Genomic DNA, 14,296 nt, shown 5'->3' on the forward strand with positions numbered 1-14,296 from the left:
TTTGACTTTATTTAATTCCGGGCCATCATCTCATCTCTAGAGCTGCTGCTGTCTGACAAAAACAAAATGTTATTAGTTCTTCAGAGTAAATAAGGCATACTTTGACTCCTGAATACCAACTATCAATCACTTAGATCAGGTATTTTCAGGTAGAGATACCTTGTGAAGCAACTGCTCTATCTCTCTCGATTATGCATTCTTCCCTTTTACGTAGAAGGTGTAAAAGAAACACACAACGGACAATGGATTATGGTCATTGTAGTTAATTACCATGTTTTCTGTGCTAAACTAAGTAGAATATTGGCTTGCTGGAAACTACAACTGTGGGGTGGGGAGCTGACCTCGAGGTGTTTGGACTGGACTGAAGCCTGGATTCGACTCATGCATGTTTGTCCAGTTCAGACACATCTGCATAGTTTCCATGGTTGCAAACCGGAAACACCCACCCCCCTCCTCCCTCCCTCCTTTTTCCATCTCATTCATACAGACCAACTCTTCCATTCAGAAGCCCACTCCCTCTCTTCAACCCCCTCCTTTTCAACCTCCCCACCATTTTCTCTACTCTGTCAAGCTGGGTGAAACAGGGAAATGTAAATCTGCTGACAGCCCCTCTTGTGTGAGGCCAGAAGAGGGGTTTGTAGGGGAAAACACTCCTGGACTGCAGCTCAATGGGCTTGTGAGGAGATTACAGTCAATTCACTGAGTGTAGTTTTGGTTCTGTTGTGTAGTGCCGTGTCTAGAGCACTGCATTTGGAGCATTGTTGAACAAACAGCCATGTCATGAAAATGAGGCTACCTGAATTGTACAGTCCAGTTGTACAAATGTTCATATCAGTCCTGCTTTTCAAATGAAATGTATTTATAAAGCCCTTCTTACATCAGCTGATATCTCAAAGTGCTGTACAGAAACCCAGCCTAAAACCCCAAACAGCAAGCAATGCAGGTGTAGAAGCACGGTGGCTAGGAAAAACTCCCTAGAATGGCCAAAACCTAGGAAGAAACCTAGAGAGGAACCAGGTCATGAGGGGTGGCCAGTCTTCTTCTGGCTGTGCTGGGTGGAGATTATAACAGAACATGGCCAAGATGTTCAAATGTTCATAAATGACCAGCAGGGTCAAATAATAATAATCACAGTGGTTGTCGAGGGTGCAGCAAGTCAGCACCTCAGGAGTAAATGTCAGTTGGCTTTTCATAGCCGATCATTCAGAGTATCTCTACTGCTCCTGCTGTCTCTAGAGAGTTGAAAACAGCAGGTCTGGGACAGGTAGCACGTCCGGTGAACAGGTCAGGGTTCCATAGCCGCAGGCAGAACAGTTGAAACTGGAGCAGCAGCACGGCCAGGTGGACTGGGGACAGCAAGGAGTCATCATGCCAGGTAGTCCTGAGGCATGGTCCTAGGGCTCAGGTCCTCCGAGAGAGAAAAAGAGAATTAGAGAGCGCATACTTAAATTCACACAGGACACCGGATAAGACAGGAGAAATACTCCAGATATAACAGACTGACCCTAGCCCCCCGACACAAACTACTGCAGCATAAATGAGGCTGAGACAGGAGGGGTCAGCTTTTGGATCTCCTCCCCCTCTTCCCCCTCTTCTGCAGAACCTGAGCTGTTAATGTCCTTTTACATCACAATGCTCCCTGCCAGCACAGGGCCAGGCTGACTCAAAGACCTGCTTTCCCCTCAGAGACCAGTTCTAGAGCAGCAGTGTGCTGTCTGGGGGGGCTGCCTGCCCCGCTCATCAATTCTTTCTCCCCCAGGCCCCCCCCCCCCACCTCACAGCCATGGCCATCCTGTGCAGCGTGTGATTGGCTGTGAGGCCCAGGCCAAGACCAGGCAGGGCTGTGTGATTGTGTGCAGCGGGTGATGTCACCCTGGCTCAGCTTCACAGCTCTGTGTTCTGTACTCTCATTCTACTCTCAGCCGCTAAACGCTTCGCTAGCCTTAAACAAGACTGCAGCGCCTGCCAGCTCTAAACACTTCCGCCTCGCGCTCTCTCTCTCTGCCGCCTCTCGCTCTCTCTGCCGCCTCTCGCTCTCTCTCTCTCTGCCGCCTCTCGCTCTCTCTCTCTCTGCCGCCTCTCGCTCTCTCTCTCTCTGCCGCCTCTCGCTCTCTCTCTCTCTGCCGCCTCTCGCTCTCTCTCTCTGCCGCCTCTCGCTCTCTCTCTCTGCCGCCTCGCGCTCGCTCTCTCTGCCGCCTCGCGCTCGCTCTCTCTGCCGCCTCGCGCTCGCTCTCTCTGCCGCCTCGCGCTCGCTCTCTCTGCCGCCTCGCGCTCGCTCTCTCTGCCGCCTCTCGCTCGCTCTCTCTGCCGCCTCTCGCTCTCTCTCTCTGCCGCCTCTCGCTCTCTCTCTCTGCCGCCTCGCGCTGAGCTCTTGCTCTGTCCCAGACCCTCTTTTTCCTTATTTCTCTTTACCTCTGACTATCTTTCTCCCTGATATCTGGTTTATTTCATCTGTCAGTGCTCAGATTGACGCTGTCGGTAGTATTTGTGATTTTGAGCACTACCAAAGGCCTCTAACAGAGTAGAGGGAGGGCTGTGAGGGAAGCCATCTTGAATGGGGTTCATTGAGCCTCCCCGTCCCCTCTGTGTTGTCACCCCTGAATGGTCCTTTCAGGGCTCCAGACTAGCAAGTGGAGACCACCTAACCTTCCACAGGGAGAGAACTGGGCCAGGTCCGGGGCATTTAGACTTCTGTATTACACAGACAGACATACATACAGTGAGCCAACCAAGCTCATCACACCGATCCTGTACTACAATAGACTTACTCATTTAAAAGGCCACCCAACAAGACCCATTCAGTGTCACACACATTCAGATTAACCAGGTTTCCATCCAATAAAAAAATAAATGTCTTTCAAAGATGGTTCGTAAAAATCCAAATAAATTCACAGATCTTCATTGTAAAGGGTTTAAACACTGTTTCCCATGCTTGTTCAATGAACCATAAACAATTAATGAACATGCACCTGTGGAACGGTCGTTAACTTCTCTGGGATATGTGGGACGCTAACGTCCCAGTTGGCCAAAAGCCAGTAAAAATGCAGAGCACCAAATTCAAATAAATATAAAAATAAAAAATAAATATAAAACTTTCATGAAATCACACATGAAATACACCAGCCAACATGTCTGATTTCAAAAAGGATTTACGGCGAAAGCACACCAAACGATTGTTAGGTCAGTACATAGCCACAGAAAAACACAGCCATTTTTCCAGCCAAAGAGAGGAGTAACAAAAAGCAGAAATGGAGATAAAATGAATCACTAACCTTTGATGATCTTCATCAGATGACACTCATAGGACATAATGTTACACAATACATGTATGTTTTGTTCGATAATGTGCATATTTATATCCAAAAATCTCAGTTTACATTGGCGCCATGTTCAGAAATGCCTCCAAAATATCCGGAGAAATTGCAGAGCCACATCAAATAACAGAAATACTCATCATACACTTTGATGAAAGATACATGTTTTACATAGAATTAAAGATACACTTGTTCTTAATGCAACCGCTGTGTCAGATTTCAAAAAAACTTTACGGAAAAAGCAAACCATGCAATAATCTGAGACGGCGCTCAGATAGAAACAACATTTCTCCGCCATGTTGGAGTCAACAGAAATACGAAATTACATCATAAATATTCCCTTACCTTTGATGATCTTCATCAGAATGCACACCCAGGAATCCTAGTTCCACAATAAATTGTTGTTTTGTTCGATAATGTCCATTATTTATGTCCAAGTAGCTACTTTTGTTAGCGCGTATAGTACACATATCCAAACGCTCGCGCAGATCCAGGCGAACGTCGGACGAAAACTTCAAAATGTTATATTACAGGTCGAACAAACTTGTCAAACTAAGTAGAGAATCAATCTTTAGGATGTTGTTATCATAAATATTCAATAACGTTCCAGCCAGAGATTTCCTTTGTCTATAGAAGTAGTGGAACGCAAGTCGTTATCATGCGGAATGCGCTAGACCAGGAACTGGCTCTCTGCCAGACCACTGACTCAAACAGCTCCCATCCGGCCCCACATCACAGTAGAAGCTTCATTCAACGTTCTACAGACTGTTGACATCTAGTGGAAGGCGTAGGAAGTGCAAACAGATCCATATCCCACTGGGATTTCAATAGGCGATGAGTTGAAAATCAACCAGCCTCAGAATTCTCACTTCCGGTTTGTATTTTTTCTCAGGTTTTTGCCTGCCATATGAGTTCTGTTATACTCACAGACATCATTCAAACAGTTTTAGAAACTTCAGAGTCTTTTATATCCAATAGTAATAATAATATGCATATATTAGCATCTGGGACAGAGTAGGGTGCAGTTCACTCTGGGCACGCTATTCATCCAAAGTGAAAAAGCTGCCCCCTATCCTAGAGAAGTTAAGACACTAACAGCTTACAGACGTTAGGCAATTAAGGTCACAGTTATGAACACTTAGGACACTAAAGAGGCCTTTCTACTGACTCTGAAAAACACCAAAAGTAAGATGCCCAGGGTCTCTGCTCATCTGCGTGAACGTGCCTTAGGCATGCTGCAAGGAGGCATGAGGACTGCAGATGTGGCCAGGGCAATAAATTGCAATGTTCGTACTGTGAGACGCCTAAGACAGTGCTACAGAGAGACAGGACGGACAGCTGATCGTCCTCGCAGTGGCAGACCACGTGTAAGAACACCTGCACAGGATCAGTACATCCGAGCATCACACCTGCGGGACAGGTACAGGATGGCAACAACAACTCTCCGAGTTACACCAGGAACGCACAATCCCTCCATCAGTTCTCACACTGTCCGCAATAGGCTGAGAGAGGCTGGACTGAAGGCTTGTAGGCCTGTTGTAAGGCAGGTCCTCACCAGACATCACCGGCAACAACGTCTCCTATGGGCACAAACCCACCGTCGCTGGACTGGCAAAAGTGCTCTTCACTGACGAGTCGCGGTTTTGTCTCACCAGGGGTGATGGTCGGATTCGCGTTTATCGTCGAAGGAATGAGCGTTACACTAAGGCCTGTACTCTGGAGCGGGATTGATTTGGAGGTGGAGGGTTCGTCGTTGTCTGGGGCGGTGTGTCACAGCATCATCGGACTGAGCTTGTTGTCATTGCAGGCAATCTCAACGCTGTACGTTACAGGGAAGACGTCCTCCTCCCTCGTGGTACCCTTCCTGCAGGCTCATCCTGACATGACCCTCCAGCATGACAATGCCACCAGCCATACTGCTCGTTCTGTGCGTGATTTCCTGCAAGACAGGAATGTCAGTGTTCTGCCATGGCCAGCGAGGAGCCTGGATCTCAATCCCATTGAGCACGTCTGGGACCTGTTGGCTCGGAGGGTTAGGGCTAGGGCCATTCCACCCAGAAATGTCCGGAAACTTGCAGGTGCCTTGGTGGAAGGGTGGGGTAACATCTCACAGCAAGAACTGGCAAATATGGTGCCATGAGGAGGAGATGCACTGCAGTACTTAACCTGTCTGGCACCGGGGTTCCGCTAGCGGAACTCCTCCCACATTCCACTGAAAAGGCAGAGCGCGAAATTCAAAAAATATTTGAGAAATATTTAACTTTCACACATTAACAAGTCCAATACAGCAAATGAAAGATACACATCTTGTGAATCCAGTCAACATGTCCGATTTTTAAAATGTTTTACAGCGAAAACACCACATATATTTATGTTAGCTCACCACCAAATACAAAAAAGGACAGACATTTTTCACAGCACAGGTAGCATGCACAAAGCGAACCTAACTAACCAAAAACCAACCAAACTAACCAAGAAACAACTTCATCAGATGACAGTCTTATAACATGTTATACAATAAATCTATGTTTTGTTCGAAAAATTTGCATATTTGAGGTATAAATCAGTTTTACATTGCAGCTACCATCACAGCTACCGTCAGAAATAGCACCGAAGCAGCCAGAGTAATTACAGACACCAACGTCAAATACCTAAATACTCATCATAAAACATTTCTGAAAAATCGATGGTGTACAGCAAATGAAAGACAAACATCTTGTGAATCCAGCCAATATTTCTGATTTTTTTAAAGTGTTTTACAGCAAACACAATATAGCATTATATTAGCTTACTACAATAGCCTACCACACTACCGCATTCATTCATCAAGGCACGTTAGCGATAGCAATAGGCACGTTAGCGATAGCGAATAAACCAGCAAAAGATATTAATTTTCACTAACCTTCATAAACCTTCATCAGATGACAGTCCTATAACATCAGGTTATACATACACGTATGTTTTGTTCGAAAATGTGCATATTTAGAGCTGAAATCAGTGGTTATACATTGTGCTAACGTAGCATCTTTTTCCCAGAGTGTGCGGATATTTTTATGACACAACTATTCTGACCAAATAACTATTCATAAACGTTACTAGAAAATACATGTTGTATAGGAAATGATAGATACACTAGTTCTTAATGCAATCGCCGTGTTAGAATTCTAAAAATAACTTCATTACGACATCCAGCTTAGTTATAGCGAGAGAGTGCCCAAAATCTGGGCGCAAACTACTATTTCACATGTTCGACAGATATATGAAATAGCATCATAAAATGGGTCCTACTTTTGATGATCTTCCATCAGAATGTTGTACAAGGGGTCCTTTGTCCAGAACAATCGTTGTTTGGTTTTAGAATGTCCTCTTCTCCAGTCAATTAGCACGGAAAGCTAGCAAAGTAGCATGAAGCTCTCCTTCCTGAACAAAGGCACACAACGCAACACGCCTAACGTCCCGAATAAATTTCAATAATCTAATAAAACTATATTGAAAAAACATACTATACGATGATAGTCACATTTATCAAATAAAATCAAAGCCGGAGATATTAGTCGTCTATAACGACAGCTTTTCAGAAGGCAATACCAGGTCCCTTCTCGCGCGCTCCAGAAAACAGGAAACTGGTGACACGTCATGCCAAGAGCTTTAATTCGACCCCAGATCAAGTTATACACTCCATTTCTTCTATCACTGCCTGTCGACATCTAGTGGAAGACGTATGAAGTGCATGTATACTAATAAATATCAAGGACATTTATAGGCAGGCCCTAGAACAGAGCTTCGATTTCAGATTTTCCACTTCCTGTCAGGAAGTTTGCTGCAAAATGAGTTCTGTTTTACTCACAGATATAATTCAAACGGTTTTAGAAACTAGAGAGTTTTTTCTATCCAATAGTAATAATAATATGCATATTGTACGAGCAAGAATTGAGTACGAGGCCGTTTAAATTGGGCACGATTTTCCCCCAAAGTGAAAACAGCGCCCTCTGTCCTCAACAGGTTAATGCAGCTGGTGGCCACACCAGATACTGACTGTTACTTTTTGATGTTGACCCCCCCCAATTTGTTGAGGGACATATTATTCCATTTCTGTTAGTCACATGTCTGTGGAACTTGTTCAGTTTGTCTGTTGAATCTTATGTTCATACAAATATTCACACATGTTAAGGTTGCTGAAAGACGTTTCTTTTTTTGCTGAGTTGACATTTCTATCCGACATGTAATGACAGGCCTGATGGAAACATCAAATTTGTCAGTAAACTTTCCAAATGTTGACAAAACAAAATACGCTAGACAAGGTGGGATCTTCTTGTCTAAAATTGAATTATGCAATATATAAATATTGACATAGTAACCATAATATCGAAGTAAATTTGGAGTCACGATGACATGGTGTGTGTTCCTCCCACTACGCCTTGGAAAAGCATGCAGTTTATTAGGTTACAGATGAAATAAGTTATGATGAACTTCACAGGGTGGTGAAAGTGCACAGTGATCTTGATGCTCCTTTCCAATAAATATTGAGGGTCTTGTTCTGGTGACATGATTGATGCTTGACTGTCGTTAGCAAAAATAAAAATGATCTGTCTCTTTGTCTATATTAATCTCATCATGTATCCTATACCTGCACTGTATCTGCCAGCTGTTGGTTAGAGCACACGTGTCAAGACCAGAGTGGGCACATTCGCTATATAACGCAACATTTTTTGTGACAAAACCATCAGTAGAGTTGAAAATGCGATGGAAACCCATTTAACTTGTATTTTTATTCAGTACATGGGAATTTAACTGCAAAGTAATTTTTATGTGCCCTACGTCATCACACACAGCCTTTTCGCTTCAACAAGTCAATTTGATGGAAACACATCTCTGATTGTAAATGTGCATACCACCAGAGATGTGTTACCATCAAATTCACTTACTGCAGATAAAAAGCTGTGCGTGATGACGTAGTGCACATAAAAATTACTTTTGCGGTTTCTCGCTTAATTCATTTTAGAATATTCACATTAAAATCTGTTGCCAATTGGATGGAAACCAAGCTATTGATGCACATTTAGTTTACTCCTTGTTTTGGGAATGCATTTGACTTTTTTCTTGTTTCTGCCAGTTCCCATAAGAAGTAGGCCTTCACACTTTTCTTCCTTTGGTTTCCATAGTAACTGGTGTCTGTTTTGGGCCAAGATTCTTTTCGGTACATCGTTTGGGTCTCTTTCTCGGTTAGAAAGCAACAGAGAATGAATGTCAGTGAGAGTGGTGACTGAGGCACACACTGACTTGGTGGAAGAAGATTATACAATGAGTGAGTGAAATGCTAGCTGTGAGTGAGGGTGATGGGGTCTGTCTGAAAGTGTAGCTCTACCCAGGTCAGGGTGGTTTAATCCTGATTCACTCGTGTGGTGAGTGGCCCATATGGACCATCACTACAACCCCCCCCCCCCCCCCTCACTGTGCTCTTGTCCCTAATGGCTCCGGTCCACAATTACATTTCTCTGGGTTTTGAAAAATTCATGTGTTTCTGAGTGGTGCTCAATTATGTATGAGTCCTGATGTTTTGGACACCTGAACACTCTCCATCTCTCTTTCTCTCCCTCTACAGGGTGTACCCCAGCTGCCCTGTGCCAAGGCCCTGTACAACTACGATGGCAAGGAACCTGGGGACCTCAAGTTCAATAAGGGTGACATCATCATCCTGCGACGCCAGGTGGATGAGAATTGGTACCATGGAGAGATGGGTGGAGTCCACGGCTTTTTCCCCACCAATTTTGTCCAGATCATTAAGCCGCTGCCGCAGCCACCGCCACAGTGCAAGGCCCTCTACGACTTTGAGCTGAAAGACAAGGAGGCAGACAAGGACTGCCTGCCCTTCACTAAGGTGAGTTGTAGGCCACTGTACAGACCACAGCCCTACCACATAGGACATTTTCGCTAAAGCTGGAACTACAGTTTCTAGCAAGAGTTTTAATTACAACCTATACTGTTTTTTCTAAGCTGTAATTTTCCTGAGTTTGGAGCATCTAACAGCTCAACAACTGTTGATTGTAAAACCTCTGTGGCTTAACCCTGACCAAACCTCAGTGAAACTGTGTTCCTCTGTCTCTTTCTGCAGACGTGTCCTACGGATGCAAGGCATTTTTCCTCCTAGTGTAGAGGACCAGTTATCCACTCACACATCTAGAACTAGACGGCTACTGTACCATTGCTAAATTACTACATTTATCGATCTATTCTAATCAACTGAAAGGGTAGATTAGATCTTTCTATCCTTGGCTTTTATAAGCAGTCTGCTGTCTTATATCTTTTTATTTTTTTAAACCTTTATTGAACTAGGCAAGTCGGTTAAGAACAAATTCTCATTTACAATGACAGCCTTCCGGGGAACAGTGGGTTAAAGGCAGAACGACAGATTTTTACCTTGTCAGCTCGGGGATTCGATCCAGCAACCACTAGGCTACCTGCCGCCCCTTATGAGCAAAAACTGAAACAAACGAAAGTGCTTATCTTGTTCCTTTTTAAACAGGATCCACTGTACTGTATTACTCTAATAATGTAGCCTAACTGGGCACTTCTGGGAGTTTTAATAAAACATGGTCTCTCTCTCTCAGCCTCATTATTCTTCTATCCTGGGTGTTTGTTCCTAGAAGATCTGAAAATCTCCTAGTTAGCATCTTTAATGACAGTCTTCCCGGTAACAAGCTCTGCATCTTTTCTCTTCTAGGATGATATTCTGACTGTGATTCGCAGAGTGGACGAAAACTGGGCAGAGGGAATGCTGGGGGATAAAATTGGAATCTTCCCTATATCATATGTTGAGGTAAGCGAAATGTTCCTCCAAGTCTTAACAACCGGAGTGTCCCTGATATGTTCAGGCAAGCATTTTACCTCCGGTAAGAGGTTGGAAAATGCTGAGTATGTTAGTGCAATCCTTTTGTTGTTGCTTTGTTAGACATCTTTCAAAATGTACACATTAGTGCTCTCCCCTTTTGCTTCACCCTTAAACGGTCACAATATATTTCACCAAAGTACTAAACATGCCATTAGATTGACTGGTCATTGAGCACCTTCTGAGCAGCTGTCCAAATTCCCATGTGCCCCTTAAATACAGCCAGTGTTTGCTTTAAAAAGCTTTAGCCATCTTTAGCTTGACATCCTGAGGTAATTCACCATTGTCCTATAAAAGCTTCCATGATCACTGCTGAGAACTGTCTGCTGGTAGGAACCTTACCTGTGTAATAGATCTGGGCCTGGTTTCCCGATAGTGATGGAATTTAGGCTTACGAGTGTTTTAACAATGCATCTTTCCTACAACGACCGAAGATGTAACATGCGTTTCCCAAAACACCACGCAGAGAACGTTCGCTAAGTGCGTGTTGAGGCGTGTCCATACTGATAGGATCTAAAGAAAGCTGATCCGAGAGCAGCGCTGTCTTTCTCCATTCAAATCTTACATTAACAATGGAATTATTCCACAATACTGACGACGGATCAGCTCCTAGAAAGATATTATCATGACTGCACAAATTGAGGCGGCTTACCCTAATGCACTAAAATCAAGATTTGGCACATCATTGCGCACATTACACATGAAATATATTGAGGCAAAAATTAGACAGCAGCCTGCAATTAGGAAAATAGAACTCAGTTGAATGAACATGAAATTGATTTCAATATTATTGAATTGTATAGGCCTGTAGCCTATACTGTAGGCTATTTATCTTTTAAAGCAGTCTGTTTTCATTTGAAGCATCTTCCTGGTTGTTGAGAATAGGGAGTTTCAGCACCTCGTGAAAGTGCTCGAGCCACGTTACGAACTTCCCTCTTGCACCCATTTCAGCAAACAGATAGTACCCAGTCTATATAAGCAAGCCAAAGCAGAAGTTTGTAATGAATTGGCCATTGGCCCTGTGTTGTGCTTATTTAACAGTGACAGCCCATCACATTACTCCGCAGTGGGAGATGTACCGTGCTACAGACCCACCCCCTTTATGAGACTCACAAGTGCGCGTTTGGCAGTGAAGGAGGCAGTGTCATGGTGCATTCGTAACCCAGATGGAAGTGGGAATTTACCACATGCGACTGGGAAAAATCCACTTGAATGCCCCCAACTGGTAATCCCTTGTGGGAAACTCCTCTATCATCCTGAGCACCCACTTCTCCCAAATGGTAACCTCTAACATCATCTACTAAGGAAAAGGCCTCTAACAGCATTTTCTGCAGTTAAATGTAACAAAACATTATTTATAAAAAGCAATATATTAATGTGATTTATGAACTCTATAATTTGTTTGCCAGCATGATAGCTGTACTTTTAGTTTATGGTTGCAGCTTGTTGGCAATTTAGCCAATCAGTTTTCAAGTCACATGAATGCATCCAACTGGCATTTATGACTTCACAACTGGTAAATTCCCACCTTCCACATGGTTACAAACGCAGCATCAGAGTGGAACCTTGAGAGGCCTAACATAACAATCAATGCAACAGACAATGCCAGAAACATTTGTGAATGCTGAAGATTGTTAACTGCATTTAATTTTCCTGTTGTACCGAAACCGAACCGTGACCCCAAATACGTACTGAACCGTGGATTTGGTGAATTGTTACACTTCTAATGGTAGAGAGAAGCCCGGGAGTGGGCAGAGGCTTGTCATAAAAGGAAGAGCAATTTGAGAAGACAAGACATTTTCCGTGTGAATGCTTTTGTGAAGGTTATCTTTGACTCTGACATTGAAAATTACATTCTTAGAAGCAGAGGAGAATTTAAAAAAAAATTCTTCTCATTTTTCATGGCACTATTCATGTGACAGATTTAGATTTTTCATAATATCCCAAGGGTGGATGTTTTGAAGGGAACGGATGCAAAACAACTAATGGATACAATTGACCATGTTTTCACAGCAGAGAAATACAACGTTTTCCACCAAGAAATAACATTTTGACTCGGGTCTCGCACAGGTTACATAAACACATGTGCAACTGATGACTACTGTACATTCAGCATATGTCATACAGTAAACAGCTTTCTTTTTAAAACTAAATATGAGCAATTCTGGAACTGTCATGGAGGACAAGCTATAATACATTTTTTTGTAGCCACACTTGATTGTGTCTGACTGAGTTATTTCTGTACAGTGATTTTATACTGATACCCATTCTATATTTGGTTGTATATACTTGGCTGTATATCTGATCTAGTGCTACGTGTGTACACATTTAGCACTGCCTCTCCTCAGGATTGGTGTGAAATTCTCCACTTTTATGTCCCAAGTAGAGGGAGAGCAGCTCGGGGCTATCTGTGTCGTGGAGTGCTCCCTCGTTCTCCCTGTGATTAGCTAAACCCTTTTTAGTGTTCCTCCTTTGATTCCTACCTCACATGAAAGGCTGCTGTCTGCGCCGCTGCCTGCCTGAAACCGTTGACTCCCACTTCCCCTGAGCCCAAGGTTCTCTCTCAACCCCCTGGCACTGGCAGCATTCTCAGCCTACTGCTTTCTCCCATCAGATAAAGGCACAGGGTGGTTCTTACTACAACTAGGTTTATTATGAAGAGTGACGGCTTTCATTATCATATTAACGACAACGACTCCTTTTCTCTCCTATCTACCCCAACCCATCCTGCCCTCCTTTCCTTCCCCTCTTCCCTCTCTCCTCCTGTAGTTTAACACAGCAGCGCGTCAGCTGATTGAGTTGGACAAGTCTGGGGACTCCAGTGAGGACTCTGGCGAGGGGGCCTCATCGGGACCCCAGAGTAACGGTGGCCCCCACCGGGCCGGGGAGAAGAAGAACAGTAAGAAGCGCCACTCGTTTACATCCCTCACCATGTCCCACAAGCCCTGTCTGGCCCCGCCCCCCCAGAGACACTCCATGGAGATCAGTGGGCCCGTCCTCATCAGCTCCTCCAACCCCACGGCAGCCGCACGCATCGGAGAGATCAGCGGAGGACTGTCCTGCAGTGCACCCTCACAGGTGAGATAGGGGGGAGGGGAGGAGTAAATGGGAGATAGTAAGGGAGGGCTCTTCTACAGCGCACCCTCACAGATGACATATACTGTATGGTGAGATGAAGGGGAAAAATGGAGAGGGGAGAGGGCTTCTACGTTCCTCCTAGTCCAGTGTCTTTGTACTGTTTGGTTAGGGGTATTCAACGAGGAAGCCACTAAATGGAGAACCTTATGTCTCTCTGAAGTACTCTGTATGATCAATGGACTTGTCCAGAACCCTGACTCTATTGGCCCCATTAATGAATTCCTCCAGAATTGACTGCATATTTTTGTTCTGAACAATACTGTCCCCTTAAACCAGAATTGGGAAAACCATCATCTTGTCCAGCATAGCAGCTCATTTGTCTATGTTTGGGTGTCTGTACTATGGACAAGTGTATAATCACTGCCATTTATTTCATGGGATAGCTGATGATAGACTGTCTTGGAAATGGATGTGCTCCTCTCTGTCACCAAGTCTGTTATAGCCCTCAGTGTTTGTCCAGCCTCCTGCCCATGTCGGCTCCACACGGTCCATCTGGGCCTGTTAATCAGGGGTAATGAGTGAGAGAGAGGAACAGGGGGAAACAAGATGCTCACGCAACAAGCACAAACAAGCAGATTCAACTAACATTCTTGTTTTCATCCCATGTTTGTTTCCCTGACAAAGATTCCCAGTCTCCTTCTGTTACCACACACTTCCCTCCCTCTCTCCCCCCGTCATTCCTAACAGGCCATCGCTCCGTCCAAGCCTTTGAAATCATGGATGCGTGACTCCACTCACCCGCAAAAAAGACTGTAGCTTAGCCCCCGAGGTTTCCACAGCAACCTCAGAATGGCAACAAATCACAGCTGCTCTGTGGTTGCCTGGCACTGTAGAGAGAGAGGGGCTGGGGACATGACAGACAGACAGTCAGACAGATTTGTCAGCGTCTTAGGCAGACGTTCTGTGACCGACGGAAGCTGTGAAGTGAGGAAACCTTTAGAATGTTGCTTAGTTTTTT

General features: G+C 44.4%; 1 protein-coding gene across 2 annotated transcripts in view; it reads left to right on the plus strand.

The window, feature by feature from the left end:
• sh3rf1 (SH3 domain containing ring finger 1) overlaps positions 1-14,296 on the plus strand; it is a 76,804-nt gene that overhangs the window by 25,232 nt on the left and 37,276 nt on the right. For both annotated transcript variants that reach the window (XM_039002638.1, XM_039002639.1), the window contains exons 3-5: positions 8,917-9,192; positions 10,036-10,131; positions 12,970-13,278. In XM_039002638.1, the coding sequence (XP_038858566.1) occupies positions 8,917-9,192; positions 10,036-10,131; positions 12,970-13,278 (681 nt within the window). The remainder of the gene's footprint in view (positions 1-8,916; positions 9,193-10,035; positions 10,132-12,969; positions 13,279-14,296) is intronic.

The sequence above is a fragment of the Salvelinus namaycush genome, chromosome 10, assembly GCF_016432855.1.
Source record: "Salvelinus namaycush isolate Seneca chromosome 10, SaNama_1.0, whole genome shotgun sequence".
NCBI lineage: Eukaryota > Metazoa > Chordata > Actinopteri > Salmoniformes > Salmonidae > Salvelinus > Salvelinus namaycush.